Below are 11,776 nucleotides of genomic sequence, written 5' to 3'. Positions count from 1 at the left end.
GCTATCACATACGGAGCTTGGCGCTACTTTCCCAGGATCTAGCAGACTGGCTACGGTTGGATGTGGGCAAAGGCATTCTGAATGCTACGCATTTATTTCTCCATCATTTGTCACGTCAGTCAGAAGCGTCCCTCGTTCCTCGGCCTGATCACGCACACGACTGAGGCGAACAGATGACACTGATCAGGTCCTGGTTCACAAGGAAGATGAACCTGAGCCCCGCGATCTCGACGACCGAGTTGTTGTTCAGCTTGTGCTTGTCTCCCGCCAGCACGGGCTTCCCGTCTATGTAGATGGGCCTCTTGCCTTCGTTGGCGATGATGAACTCGCCCGTGTTGCGGAGCTTGACCACGCCCTGGCGCCGGGACACCTTCCATGCCGGCCCCTCCAGAGACAGGTCCACGTCGATGGCACTGTCCTTGGTAGCACGGCCGATGGTGATCTCCTTGGAGCGCATCAGGTACCGTACCAGACGGCCCCGGAGCACGGCCAGCGTTTGGTTGTCGAAGTCAGCCGGCGTGACACCGGTGACGCTGTCCACCAAGACCTGCCACTTGGGCAGTTCGTTCTCGAGCTGCCGGATCTCCTGCTTGACCCCGCGGTCCATGAGGAACAGCTCGTGCTCCAGGGCTTCGTCCTTGGGCGAGCCAAGCGGATCCCTTTCGAGCTCCTCCTCGGCATCCGAGAAACTCAGCGTGTCTTCGCCCTTGGACCGCGGCGACACCGTCTGATCCGGCAGGAGGTAGTACTGCTTCATGAGCGTCCAGTGGTTCTGCAGTGCCTTGGCGGTGTGCGCGGCGAGGAACACGTCAACATGCTTCTCTAACAGTTCCTGGAAGTCTTCGAGCGTCGGCTGAGCAGTCGACGGGATCGTGCCCAAGAGCAGTTCTTCTTCTTCACTGAACAGGGCCTTGGCTTGGATACCGGCCAGAACGTCCGGATGGAGCTGTTTCATGGACGCCACGGCCATCTTGGAGATTGCGGGGTCGTAAAGGAGGGCGTACCACCGCTCCCGGATCTCTTGCAGGGTGAAGTTGCAGGAAAACTTGACGGCTCGAAAGACGGCTTCAAGATCGGTGGTCTGCTGGACCGCCAGGATGAGCGCGTAGTCGTCGTGCGGCTTCCAGCGGCCAAGGTCTTTGGCGACGACCGCCTGAGCGCTTTTCGAGGACTTCTTCACGCGTTTCGGGGTCGACTTGGAACTTTTTTTGCGCTCAGAGTAGAGCGAGGCGACGGATTCCACCTGACTGCTGTCCGAGAACGACGCCACCACCGATGTCAGACTGGACGACGCGGCCATGGGTCCGACTCCGGCGGTGAGTGAGCTTGACAAGGGACCGCCCAAGGGTCGCGCCCGCGACGTCTTAATGAGGCTGCTCTCGACCAACTCGTCGTCGAACTTTTTGCGTTTGATGGAGCGCGACGAACTGCGCCGTTTCTGCAGGTGTTCCGAGAGGTAGCTGTTTACCTTCATTCCCGGGTGAACCGCCGTCGAAGGAGGTCTGGGCACCGACTCGCTATCGGAGTTGGAGAAGTTAAGGTGTCCCATCGCTGTCGGGGGCGACTCGGGCGCCTGTGACACCTCGCTCACGTCTTGGGAGTTGTCGCTCGCCACGGGGCCCAGGATGAGATTCGAAGACATCGCGCGTGTTTTGACGGGCGCACGCAGTCCGACTTAGCGTTGGCGATCACGAAACGTTCGACGGGGATTCAGAAGACTCGGAGAACGGCAATGTTTTGTCTTCGACGAAGATTGCAGGCGCCGTAGGCGCGCAGATAGCGTCCTCCACTTTCTTCTGCGCTAAGGCTTTGGATTGAATCAACAGGATTAGATTCAAGAAGTTGCTTGAAACTTAGATGGATAAATAAATAAATATTAACTATGCCCTTTGTAACGGGCAGTAGCTTGCGCCACCTAGCGCTTTTTGTGTCAAAAGTGGTACCGCCAATTAACGTTAGGTACCGTTAACCAACTAACTAAAGGCCCGTTCATACTCTTGCAACCAAGTACGACCGAGAGAGTCGAGACTTCTTAAAACCTCTTAAAACTTCTTAGGACTAGAGCACTATATAGCTCCTACGGAGCAGAGTAGCGCAATCCTTTGAACCCCGTGTTTTGCCGACAACATGGCCGACAGAGCGGCTCGGCGCGAGTCACGTGGTACTCAGGGTTCCAGGAGGCGGCCTGCCCTATGGGAGAGTACATGGAGATCGACACAACACGGCTGATTAAAAAATGAACGGTGAGTTCACACTTTTCAAAACTAGTCTGTCGTGAAGTTAGTAAAGCACTAAACCATTTATCGAAGTTTTAATAATATCGGATGCATGTGCAAATTTTGAGAAGGCAATTTCCAAGGCAATGGCGTTTGAAGCAGACGATTTTTGCTCGCAGCGGAGATGGGCTTTTCGGGTTGGCCGGAGCGGGTCACGTGAATGGTGTGACGTCGCCGTGTCGTCTGCTGCATGATGCCGCTCAGGCAATTTTTTAAAAAAAGTTACGTACTTGCGGGGCACAAAACTTAGCGCAAATTATTCTAAAATGTTCCATTATTATGTCAAAAACAATTGCCATTCCGTACAACCCCACAATACTGAAGAAACAACGATTTTCTCACGTTCTCCATGCATTTCTGACCACAGTTGGAACCTCCGGGCGTTCGCCGCTAGTCGCCGAGAGGCGGCGTTCTAGATTGCGCTACTCTAGAGTTCCTGTATAGGCTCCCTACGGGAGCCAGAGTTGCGCATTTGTTTTCCCCGCGCCGCCACGCCGCTATTCGCCGAGATCCATCACGTGAGGAGCAAAGCATCCGTTGGCGTGCAAGAAAGCCACCTTTACGGTCGCTCCGCCGACGTTTCTCTTGCCCCGGCGTATGTTTCCCTGCTTTCCGCCTCATTTTCCTCCTCTCCTGTTTTCCATGCGCGGCGGCGCGCGCGGCGCCGCTATTCGCCAAATTTAGTCACGTGAGGAGCAAAGCATCCAGCCCATGCGGGAAAGCCGGCGCTACGGCCACGCGCCGAGGCTGAATGCGCAACTCTGCTACCGTAGGTAGCATATACAGGAACTCTACGCTACTCTGCTCCGAAGGAGCAGAGTAGCGCAATCTAGAACGCCGCCTCTCGGCGTCCTAAGTAGAGCACTACTTAGGACGCCTCTCGGCGTCCTAAGTAGTGCTCTACTTAGGACGAGACAAGGAGAGAACATATTGGCACACTGGCGCTATCTATGCAGTGACCCTGGAACCCATAGAGTTATTATAATGTACGCTAGAGGTTCAACTGGCGCTAGTGTCTACGCGACTTCCGTGACGCAAATTGAAGCAGACAGCAACCAGTCTCCTTTTGTGGTGCTCCCGTGCATTCCTATGGGAAAATGCGCGTGCAGTTTGTCTCTTCGCCGGAAAATAACACGGAACATTTTGGTTATTTGGGTCGTACCAAATAGTATGTACCTTGATTAACACTGTAAAAGTGTAATTGCTTTAGTTTGCGCATTTTTCTTCATCAGTGAACGATATTTAACTTCGCTACATTTCAGTCCCAAACGTGTGTTCCACAGCGGGTGTGTAAAAGCAAGCGACGATTCGAAGCAAATTTACGATCGAAACGAATATAGTGTGTGTTCAAGGCTCGCCAGCATTCCGGTGACGCTTATATATTGATAATATGACAGTCCTGTCACTATATGAAAATGACCCCGTCGTGCATGAGCGGATAAAAACATTCAAACCGTATAGAATAAAGTCCGTAGGTTATGAAAGGTGTCTCTTCGCCTTGTTTTCTCTGCCGGGCAGCTTTTATCGGGCACTTGTTCTCAAAGATTTCGAGGGTGCGGGTGATATTTTGAACGTAGAACGAACATCTTCGCTCAGAGCAGAAAGAATAAAGTGGTACTCACTTATTTAAAGTCGGAATAGATTACGTGGCCTTCAATTTATTTTGATCGTACATGCACTGCGAGTTACTGATCCAGTGTTATTGCGTAGTTCCTGCCGCCGCTCTTGATTTTCCAGATGTCCTTCGTTCGTTTGGCATGTAAATCCCCCATGCTGGAAATCACCCACGCCGCGTTCGCGCTAACAGTGTCCGACAGTGCACATAAATACACGTACGTAGCCGTTTTAGCACCGTTTTTAATGCGATGAATTCGAAAGAAAAACGCCGTAACTGACCAATTCTTTCGACGGCCTGACTGAGAAATGTTCCAAGCTACCTAGTACGTACGAATTATTTGGAATATTTGCTCTTGTGATCGAGCGCAGGGAGAAAATGCACTCGCTTTTTTCCATAGAAATGCATTACCGGAAGTCAATTTTCGACTGGTTGCTGTCTGCTTCAATTTGCGTCAGCACACTAGCGCCACTTGAACCTCTAGCGTACATTATAATAACTCTATGCTGGAACCATATGCCTGAAACTGCATTTTACAAGAGCGAAGGTTTTGCGGTATTTTCGAGGTCAAATGTGCGTAATACCTATAAGAAAGGCTCGTTCATAACGTTGACAAAAGTTTTTTGAGCCAAGAATAAAAGGACGATGCGCGAGAGAAATAGAAAATATGCCGGACCGCCAAGTTTACACTGCTACCCCATAGATAGCGCCAGCTCTCGTTGTAAGAGGTTTTAACTTTCAAGGAACCCAGTTTTAAGAGGTCGCAAGGGTCGCAAGAGTGTGAACGGGCCTGAACTTCACCTTATGTTGTACTTTAACGAAGGCTAGAAGTGCAAGCTCATAGCCAGAGCTCAGAGCTCTGCCCATAGCGTTCAGAGCAGGCAAAAGTGAACCTCCGCCATCTACCTCGTTGACCTTCGCTGGGCGCCGCCATGTTGTACAACTTTGACCACTTGGCACGTGACGAAAAGATGGCAGCGCCCTGTGGGAGTCGAATGCGTTGAGGGCGTCGATGTAGTGTGTGGATTTCGTGTTTTCAGAGTTTTGTGTGCTCTCTCGCGTAGGAATAACGTGGAGTACGAGGGGATGAGGCTTTTCGCGTGCATTCATTCAGGATAAGCCAGCTTCGGCCCCGTGCTTCTCGTATGGGTTCGGATCATTTCCGACCTGTGCTCTTCGGACATCGCTCGGTCGTTCGAGTTCAAAAGAGTTCTAAAGGTACGACGGACGTGCCCGGTCAATTTTCTTGGCGCGGTGGTCAAGATTCGCATTTGAGGCACCAAGAGAAGTGTTAAAATCTCTGAACTGCTCGGCGCTGAGCGAATTGGCGCTGAACTAGCTGGTCCGAGTCCGAACCTCCGTGCGCCTTTTCCTCAACGCTCGGAGTTTGGACCTTACTACGTGGTTCGTGATGACGTGAAAAGGGCTCCCGTCTGCCGAGTGCCGACTGCGATCGGTTGGCAGTCGTCATGGGCGTACCAACCGAGGGGGCCAAGGCGCTTGTGCCCCCCCCCCCCCCCCCCTTATTCTCAGAGTGTGTGTGGGGGGAGGGGGCGGCAAGGCAAGGCATGTGTTCTGCCCCCCTCCCCCCCCCCCCCCCCCCCTTCCCCTGAAACAGCCGCCACCGGGCAGGGCAAACACTGGCGCCCAAGGGATACTCAAGGGCAGGGGGGGGGGGGGGGGGGGGGGAAGAGGGGGAGGTCTGGTTTGCCCCCCCCCACTCAAAAACAAGTTGGTACGCCACTGGCAGTCATGTACACAAAACTGTACCAGCTTCTCTTATCATTATGTTGTTTTCGAGCAGCTTCCTTTTCACTGAACGTCGTCGTCGTTCAGCGTGCTTCAGCGCTACAAAAATTTTGAGCGCGCATAAAAAGCATTTGCTCATTCTCTGTCGCTTTTGTGCCTTCTAAATTTGTTTACAATCACCAATACCCGTGAATTGTGTTTTTTTCTGTGGTAAAAATAGATTTTTACAAATAATCTGAACTATTTAAACCATTTGAACGCTGTTGTATTTGCAGTCTGTGAACATAGCAGACAGCTTTTGACGCGCATCTTTTCGGTTCAGATTTCGACAGCTCGTCTTGCTCCGTCACTTTGCTAACTGAGACAAACGACCTTAAAAACAAGACCATGCCGAGTACCTGCGCCGCTATTGACTGTGCCAACAGGGGTAGCCGGGACTCGGCGATCTCGTATCACAGGTAAGTTTCTTAGTTCTTGAAGTCAACCTGGTCACGCCGTTAGCTTTGCTTGCCATCCAAACGTGTTGAGACTGTTTGACGTGGCGTGAATTTCTCTTCCGTCCCCTCGCATGCTAAAACGTCTGCAGCTCGCCTTCACGCACACATAGTGCTTTATGAGGAAAGCAGCTTATAAGCTGATCCCACTGCTCAAAACCTCTTCACTTAAATTCATGCCTCCCACAAGAGGAAATGCGATTCACTTCAGAAGTATGGCATTCTTAGTGTTTGTTTGTAATAGAAGGGTGATTTGAATAAATGAGCACATAACCATACCTACTTGTTCCTGGTAGTGGCCCGAAAAGGAGGTTAGTCTGCAAGACACCAGATAGCTCATTTATGCACTTGGGATGTGCCTAAAACAGTCTTTACCAGATGGCTTAGTACCTTTTCGTATGCTAAAAAAAGAAAGCTTTCATAGTTGCTTCTTTATGCCATCACAGATTCCCACTGAATGATCCGGAACTCCTGAAGGCGTGGATGGAGAAAATGCCTTTTCGAGACTGGACGCCCAGTAGGTGGTCCAAATTGTGCTCAGTGCACTTTGCAGACAACTGCTTCTACCAGCTGAACAATAAGACATACCTCAAGCAAGGAAGTGTGCCAACAGTGTTCAGCTCTCCTGCAAGTAAGAGAAAACGGTCACTTCGGAAGCGATTAAGATCGCAATCTGACCAGGCCTCCCTTCTGTGCCAGCAACTGAAGCAAAGACATAGGTATGAACAGGGCCAGTTTCATTGCAGCAGATCACAATTTATTTATTTCCCTCAAAATAATTGTTGCAGATTTAATACATGAAGGGGATGGGTCCCAAGGAGCACTATTAAACTAACATGCTCACTCTCTGCACTTGACAACACTGCACACACACACACACAAAAAAGTCAGTACAACAATTACTAGGTAAAATTACACATGATGCAGACCCCAGTCTTCTGGTACTTTGGGTGACAAGTTGTACAATTTGCAAAGGTATACCTTTTGTATCTGAAAGTGGTGGTCAACGAATCACTAGAAAAGTGGCATCTTTGGAATCCAATAGACAGGTTTCAGTAAAGCATGGGGCTTCTATTCAGGTTCTTTGCAACAGCTTCAACCACCACCATTATAATGATTCCATGGCATGTCATTTTGCTTTTTACAATAATTCAATCATAAGTGAGTTTTGCGTTTTCGGTGTATACCAATAAACATTAAAATATAACCTCCGATAAATTTTTCTTGAAATCAGTAAAAACCGAAAAACCCCGAATTGAGCTCGCCTTGATGAAAAAGCCCACTTTCATATTGGGAACCTTTATAAATAACTGTATTTGTGCTTAACCAGAACATTGTCCGCGACGCTTTTTTCTTTATTTCGAAATTGTTTCTATGTGCTTCATTTAAAAATGAATGACGAATATAATGTTGCGTCTCCTAGAAGCGCCACAGATATGCATTCTATGTTATTACAGAAGCACCGTTAAAACCCGAATTTCGGTCGATATCAAATATAGACGCCAAAAAACTCAGAATTTGAGAGAGAAAAAAAAGAGATAAACACGAAAAAATCACCCCCATTTTGAAGTAATTAAACTTCGAGGGCACCTAAGCTTTCTCCTATGATATGAGAATGCAGGAGCATTACCTTTGGCCGGGTTATGTTGGCACAACGGATAGCGCACTAGTTTTTTTATCAAAGGGGCCTAGGTTCGAAACCAAGCAAGGGATGGTTTTCTTTTAGTTATTTATTTTTTGTTTCACCATTTGACCAGATAGATTACGCGACCAGAAAGATCACATGACTGGAGAGCTCACGTGACCAGAGAGATCACATGACGAAAGATTTCTTTTCTCATTGTCTTTTGATTTTTGATTGTTTTGGATTGGTCACGACTTTTGGTTACGGTTCTTGGCTACGGCCTGCGATCACGGCCCTTTTTTTGCTCATAGAGCCAGGTAATACTCACACATTAAAAAATAAATAACGAAAACTTGGAACCCTACTCATAAGCCAGAACCCCAGCACCCACTTTTTGTGGGTAAGTGCCACTTGTGGCCCATGCATAAAAGGTGTGGTCACATATCACACTCCACTGTATAACCTGCAAACAACGCATGCACTGGCACACAGTCTTGTGGAATACGGGCAGTCTTGAATGTCACTGCTCGTTTTGCTGACAGGTCTAGTTCTCCGGAAAGGCAGCCTGGATCAACAACCGAGCAGTCATCCCCAGGAGAGGCCCATGCCGCCGCTGGTTCTGGAAGTAGTGTAGAGATGGTTACTTCCCCCTCTTCGGCTACGACGTCAGAGACTCCCCCTGAAGCTGTGTTCATGCGACACAACACTTCCTCCGGTGACCACTCGTATGCAGCTGTGTCCCCACGACTGCAGGGGGTCCTCCTGGCCACGGGGAAGCACGAGCTGCAGGAGGTGAGGAAACTGTTGAAACAGGCTAAGAAGGAGACCAGTCGGAAGATGGCCAGGATTAGGAAGCTGAACACGCTGCTCTGTCAACTGAGATCACAACTTCCTAAGCCAGCAGTTAGATACTTGACAATGCATTCACCAACACAATGGGCAACCTCCTCCTAAAAATAGTTAGGCACAACAAAAATGCATGTACAGAGGATGTGCGCAAGTTTTCCCTTGCACTCCATTTTTACTCAGCAAAGGTGTAAAGCTTTCTGCGGAAGCATGTCAAGCTACCACACCCAAGCACCCTGTGGAAATGGGCAGTGGTGGTGGATGCACAACCAGGATTCACCCAGCAGTCCTTCGAAAAAGTCGCACAGTAAGCCCAAAAGGGACGTCTTTTCGTCAGCCTCACGGTCGTCGAGATGGGCATAAAAAGCCAAACAGACTAGGATGATGAAGAGGTTGTCGGGTACTGCGACCTGGGTCACGGCATCATCCGCAACGACTGCGTCACCTCTGCAAAGCATGCACTTGTTAGCCAACAGAAACTGGAACATCCCCCTGGGCTACGCCCTCATTGATGGTCTGGACGGCAACGTTCATGCCAACCTGGTACGGGAGTAATCATCAAACTGAAGGAAGCTGGAGCCGAGTGCATAAGTGTGACCTTTGACAGGACAAACCACAGCATTACCATGCTCACAGTGCTCGGAGTGCACTTTGCTCAGATGCTGAAGAGGTTGTTCAGCAATCCATCGGACCCCACCAGCAGGCTCCACGCTGTCTTGCGACGCCACATGCTAAAGCTCATGCGCAACCAGCTGGACGAAAGAGGGTGCATCAGAGATGGGGCAGGTAGGGTCGTGGCCTGGCTCTGAACAACCTGCAGCAGCAAGAAGGCCTTCACGTAGCCAATAGGCTCCGAAAGCAGCACATGCTTAGACCATGACCTAAAGGTAGGGATTCCCCATTGCAGCACCTCCACTTTTAATGCCACTTTTCTACCCCAGACCTCCATTGATTGGAATCGCCTTCCCACACATATAGTCTCAATAACTAACACTGTTGATTTTAAAAATGTTATTACCAACTTTTTCTAGATGTTGCATAGTGTGTGTTTTTTTGTTGTTGTTTTTTGCCTCGCTTAACTATGCATCTTTTATGTGTTAACCGCCCACTCCCCTCTGTATTGCTTTCGTGCCCTGAGGGAATAATAAATGAAATGAAATTGACTTTGAGAGACAAAAGATGAAGGTGCCATTGTCAGCCCAAACCTTGAGCTGGTCCGTCAGCTGTGCCTTGTGTTGAAGCCACTGCTTCAACACCAACTTGTTGCCCCAAATTCGGGGGAACTGCCCCATGGAGCGAACCGACGTCATCAGCTTTGAAACCACGCCAACCATTGGCCAAATGTCAACTAAAATTCCCTTTCCCAAGTGAAGCCGATTTCTGATGGATTATGCTCCCATTGGCCGGTGCACGTCATCAAGGAACGCAGCTCCTATTGGCTCTTGTTCTTCGTAATTCCAAAAAAAGCCACCAGAGAAGCCCTCTCCATGGCGGCGCAGCGCACGCAGCAGCGCGGCCGCCGGTAGGAGGATGGAGTGGAGGCTGCAGAGCCAACAGAGCCCGTCCGGGCTGATTCCAGAGAGGTCGCATGGCCGAGCTCAGCGCGGCGCGGCCACTTCACGAAAGCGCGCGCGCTAGGCCGTCTGCCGGCGAAACGTGGCCGTCCACGCCACTACGCCGCAGACGAACTAAGGAAGCGGAAGAACGACATTTATGCTTTCGCATTCACAACTCGTAAGAAGTGTTTTTTTTTGTGTGTGTTCTTTTGCCGCAGCTCCTCAGACACATGTAGGTCTGGAAATAAAGATTATTTATATTATTAACTCACGCACACTTGTTGTTGTAATATTTATTTGTATTTTTACAACATGTACACGGGAGAACCGCTAAGCAGTCCGGATCATCCAAAGCACGGATGTCCCGGAGACTAAGTTTTAACTAGGGCTGGGCGTCAATTTTTACCGAATAATTTACCAATTAATAGATTTCGTACATTTCCATGTATCATAGTTTAAAAAAAGTAAATTACAATTTTTTTGCTTCTGTTAAATTTGTAATAAACGAGAAAATGTAAAATTTCATATTTTAAATAAACGTGGATGTGTATTTGAGAACAGCCAAAAGACACCCACACTCACAAATTATTACTTCAGCTTCAAGCGGCGTTCACACTCTTGCGACTGACTTCGACCGAGATAGACCAGACCGGTTTTTAATCCTCTTGCGACTTCTTAGGACCGGGCGCGCTGCTGCGGAGCTGGTCCTAAGAAGTCGCAAGAGGATTAAAAACCGGTCTTGTCTCTCTCAGTCGTACTCGGTTGCAAGAGTGTGAACGGGCCTTCAGAAGCAAACAAGTTCGTTAATATTTTCCGGCAATAGGGAACTCCTTTGATTGTTCGGAATATTCTCAGCTACGCTAAACGGACAATCGCATGGCGTTGAAGTGGCTGTGGCACATGTAACATTCACTTCACTCGAGTTGCATATCTCGCCCCTGCGGTTTACTTTAGGGTCAAATGTTCACCTAAAGTTTGCCTTCGTGCAGGTGTACTCGTACACGTCTGCGTGGTGAAAGCGTTCAATCTTACTTTTTTGTTTCTCAAAATTTAACCGACTAACATGTTTAAAAATTTAATCGCGATTAAAGCATTGATTCATCGGTAGGCTGTTAGATTAAGTGCCCGGACCAAGTTATACCGTAACGTAGGAAAGCAAGCAAACGTTCTATTTTTTCTATGACCTTGATCAGTGTGCCGGTCTAGCTTGGCGTTTCAACGCAATGCGTTTTTCATAAAAAACGGCTAATCCGAACCACTTCGCTCGTAGCACCCGAGAGAGGGCGCTACGAGCGAGGTGGCTTTAAAGCCCTTTAATTAGCCTTTTTTTTTTTTTTTTTCCACATGCAGAGGTGCAGAAATAGCACTCCGGTGGCCCCACTCGTCCTGACCGGTGAGGAGGCACCTCCTCCTCACCGTGTTGTCCTCTTTGCTCCGGAGTTGAGTTAAACAAGTTTCTAGAGTAATTAGACCCATACATAGCTCATGAGGCATGTTGCCTGCAGGGACTTACGCGGAACACCTCTCAAGAAACGAGTTTGTATTGACAAGAATTCAATTATCGTAAGTTGAAACTTATTTCGATCGGCTCTTTAGGCAAGTATAATTGCCCACAT

The 11,776-nt window shown here is 49.0% G+C and overlaps 2 protein-coding genes across 2 annotated transcripts; one reads left to right on the top strand and one right to left on the bottom strand.

The window, feature by feature from the left end:
• Positions 1 to 56: 56 nt before the first annotated feature.
• On the bottom strand, positions 57 to 1,815 carry LOC121835350 (microspherule protein 1-like). Its single transcript, XM_042289479.1, has one exon. It carries the CDS (start codon positions 1,640 to 1,642, stop codon positions 149 to 151), a length of 1,494 nt encoding a protein of 497 aa, XP_042145413.1. The 5' UTR covers positions 1,643 to 1,815; the 3' UTR covers positions 57 to 148.
• A 3,023-nt stretch (positions 1,816 to 4,838) lies between these two features.
• LOC121835351 (THAP domain-containing protein 3-like) lies at positions 4,839 to 10,435 on the top strand. The gene is made up of 4 exons (XM_042289480.1): positions 4,839 to 5,109; positions 5,963 to 6,098; positions 6,581 to 6,853; positions 8,301 to 10,435. The coding sequence occupies exons 1-4, from the start codon at positions 5,037 to 5,039 to the stop codon at positions 8,710 to 8,712; spliced, it is 894 nt and encodes a 297-aa protein (XP_042145414.1). The 5' UTR covers positions 4,839 to 5,036; the 3' UTR covers positions 8,713 to 10,435.
• The last annotated feature ends 1,341 nt before the right edge of the window (positions 10,436 to 11,776 follow it).

Source organism: Ixodes scapularis, unplaced genomic scaffold (genome assembly GCF_016920785.2).
Source record: "Ixodes scapularis isolate PalLabHiFi unplaced genomic scaffold, ASM1692078v2 PGA_scaffold12__126_contigs__length_90152505, whole genome shotgun sequence".
In the NCBI taxonomy this organism is placed as follows: Eukaryota; Metazoa; Arthropoda; class Arachnida; order Ixodida; family Ixodidae; genus Ixodes; species Ixodes scapularis.
Note: the sequence above shows the minus strand (reverse complement) of the source record. Positions and strands in the feature narration are given on the sequence as shown.